Here is a 2,989-nt window from a genome sequence, read left to right as displayed (position 1 = left end):
TTTGTCCTCGGCCTTACTGACATTGACAACTGTATGGGTGGCACTTTGAAGTTTGAACTAATTCTCTACAATCTATTGTTCAATAACATGGTTTTTGCTTAGTAGAAATGGAAATACCCACAGAAAGAAACACAACATAACAACAACAACAACAACAACAACAACAACAACAACAACAACAACAACAACAACAACAACAACAACAACAACAACAATAACAACAACAAAAGGATGAACCAAGGATTAAGCTCAAGCTGCAATACAATCTGAAAAATCATCTATCTGGATATTTGATTCAATTAGGGAAAACAGAACAAGTAACTATAAATTCGAGAGAAAACTAATTCAAAAGAATCTTATTCCTTTGACGGTCAAATACCGATATCCACCACATAATGCACACCACAACGAATCAAGAGACTGTGAGAAAGTCTAGCAATCTAAACAAAATACTATCTACACCAGTAATTTCTATAACTGACCTGTCCAACAATTGCAATTATAGATTTTCAAAGGCAACCAAAAACAGGTGTGGAATCAGAAGAATGTGAATTGAACATATGAATGAGAAATGATGTGTACAAGGAAAGGAAGAGTTTAGGGCGCATATTCTGTTTCAAGAGTCGGTTGTGTCCGAGTCCCCATTGCTGCCGGTGCTTTACCACTCCCTACTGAGGTCATCCTCAGAGCCTCACCAACCTCTGAAGCCTTTTCCATATGCTGCATTTTCTTCTTCTGCTGGTATTTCTTAAACCATGACAACAACATTGCCAACAGTGTCAACAATATGATTCCACCCAACACGGATCCAACGATTATCCACACTTTCTTCATATTTTTCTTTTTCTTATGAGAGACTGCGGATGGAGCAGGTGCAGGGGAAGGCGCAGGTTTCTCAACCACCAATGCAAAATGTCCCTGTTGAGCAGTAGAACATGTATTCTTTGATACCACATTGCTGAAATTAACATTACCGCGAAGATCAAACCAAAGACACTTTGCCACGGACCCATCTGGCACGGATTTCACATTTGTAAAGTGAATGTTTATCGGACTTATTGACGCCCTTATATCTAATTCCGGCAAATTTGTAGCTGATAAGTTGACAGCATCATATGCAAGCAATCCAAGCATAGGAGCTAAATAGGTGTACCCAGACAATGGATAGTACACATTAGACCAGTTCCCCAAATTCTGATAAACCAGAACAAGCCTCTCCACATATGGCTGCACCACAACACCCACTGGAATCCTAAACTCTTTATAATCAGGAACACCTCTGCTTCTCAAACTACCACTCCTCAGCCTCATACCCGCAACCTTAATCCCCGTCAAATTTGAAGGCACTCTCCCATCAAATGTAACACCAGTTCTCGGATGAACAAATGCCCTGTAAGCATAATCCTGAAGAATAACATCCAACACATGAGCCGAGCTCGCAGGCGATTGTGACACAATAATCGGTAGCCAAGATGATGATAACAACATCACAAGCACCACGAGACTTCGAAAAAGAAGGCCCATTGATGCAATTAGACTCTCTTACAACAATTTGTCAGAAATTCAATTGATTTCTTATCAAGATCTGCAAATGATAGCCACCAACCATGTCAAACACCTGAAATATTATAATTTGAAACCCCTCAGATCCTCAATCATTCAGCTGAACTCGTCAAGCAAAACATTAAAATAAACCAAACTAAATTTAAAGGAATTAAACAAAAGGGCATTATGTAAAAAGAGAAAAGCAAACTCATTCCTGATTATTAACGTTATTAAAAAAAGGGGGAAAAAAAACATAATTTACTTTTCCTTTTTCCTTTAGAATCCTTCTGAAAGAAAACATAGTCCTGGAATATTTCCATTATCTAAGCTTAAAACCCTAAAAAAAAATATACATTTTCATTCAACCAACATTATTCGGATTCAATTGTGGGTTAAAGTATTCCGAATACCTGGAATCAAATCCCGTCTACATCATTACAATTTGCAACTATACACACTAATTAAAGCAAAAAAAAAAGGACGAATCGTACCTTAGATTGAAGAGCAGACGGAATGCCGAACCATTTTTGACACAGAATTCTAACGGCGGGGAAAAATGGAATGAATTTGATTGGTGAGAGTGAATAAATGGGTGGTAAGGGTAATACTCTAATTAAATTAGGGGAAAAGGACAGCGTAAAATGCAGGTATCTTCAGAATCTTCCAAACACAACACAGACCCACCATGGTTTTCCTTTCATCTGAGGGATTTAATAGAGACAGGGAGATAAAAGGGGAGTGTTAAACCCTAATTGAGATGAACAAAAATGGAAACTCTAGAATCGGCGGATATTTAGCAGTGTGAAAAGGAAAGATAATTAAGGAAATAAATTACGGCGGATAATAATAATGGCGGAAAATAATGGGGTTAAGCTAGCGGAAGAAGAAGAGAAGGGAAGACATTGTTGAGTTGAGTTGAGTTGAGTTGAGTTGAGTTGAGTTTTGCCAGCTATGTGTAAAGTGTTTAACACTCTCATTCACACTATACAGGGGAGGAAGAAACAGTACAGCTAGACTCTTCTTTGGCTTTAACAGACTTTGATATGCACCACTCAAACAGTACTTGTTAAAAACTCTAGGATACTGCCATTGGGAAAAGAAAAAAAAAATGTTTTAAAGAGGGAGGAATAGGATTTACAGGTGTGTAAATCACTAAGCGCATGTACTACAGTTTTAGTCCTCTACATGTGTGTTTTTTTACGAAATTGCCCTTGCCTCTTATTGGCCTACAACCAAGTGTCGTGAACCCGTGGTAAGAGGTGTTAACGAGCTGAGCCTGCTCGAGAACTATACGAAGTTTGGCTTGATCAAAGCTCACCTCGAGCTCTGATTCGGCTTGAGAACTTAACGACCCAAGTCTGAGCTATCAATGACTCGGCTCGAAAGCTCGTGAACAAGTTCGAGTTCTTTTTAATATATGTATTTTTATAAAATAATTTTTTGC

The 2,989-nt window shown here is 38.3% G+C and overlaps 1 protein-coding gene across 2 annotated transcripts; it reads right to left on the bottom strand.

The window, feature by feature from the left end:
* Positions 1-328: 328 nt before the first annotated feature.
* On the bottom strand, positions 329-2,691 carry LOC110805406 (uncharacterized). Of its 2 annotated transcripts, none has more exons than XM_022011012.2 (2): positions 2,037-2,691; positions 329-1,618 (listed from the first exon to the last, which is right to left on the bottom strand). In XM_022011012.2, the coding sequence occupies exon 2, from the start codon at positions 1,522-1,524 to the stop codon at positions 598-600; it is 927 nt and encodes a 308-aa protein (XP_021866704.2). In that variant the 5' UTR covers positions 1,525-1,618; positions 2,037-2,691; the 3' UTR covers positions 329-597. The 2 variants fall into 2 exon arrangements, with proteins under 2 accessions (XP_021866704.2, XP_021866711.2); XM_022011019.2 differs by having other exon boundaries at positions 329-1,585.
* Between the last annotated feature and the right edge of the window lie 298 nt (positions 2,692-2,989).

This window comes from Spinacia oleracea, chromosome 4 (assembly GCF_020520425.1).
Source record: "Spinacia oleracea cultivar Varoflay chromosome 4, BTI_SOV_V1, whole genome shotgun sequence".
In the NCBI taxonomy this organism is placed as follows: Eukaryota; Viridiplantae; Streptophyta; class Magnoliopsida; order Caryophyllales; family Amaranthaceae; genus Spinacia; species Spinacia oleracea.
Note: the sequence above shows the minus strand (reverse complement) of the source record. Positions and strands in the feature narration are given on the sequence as shown.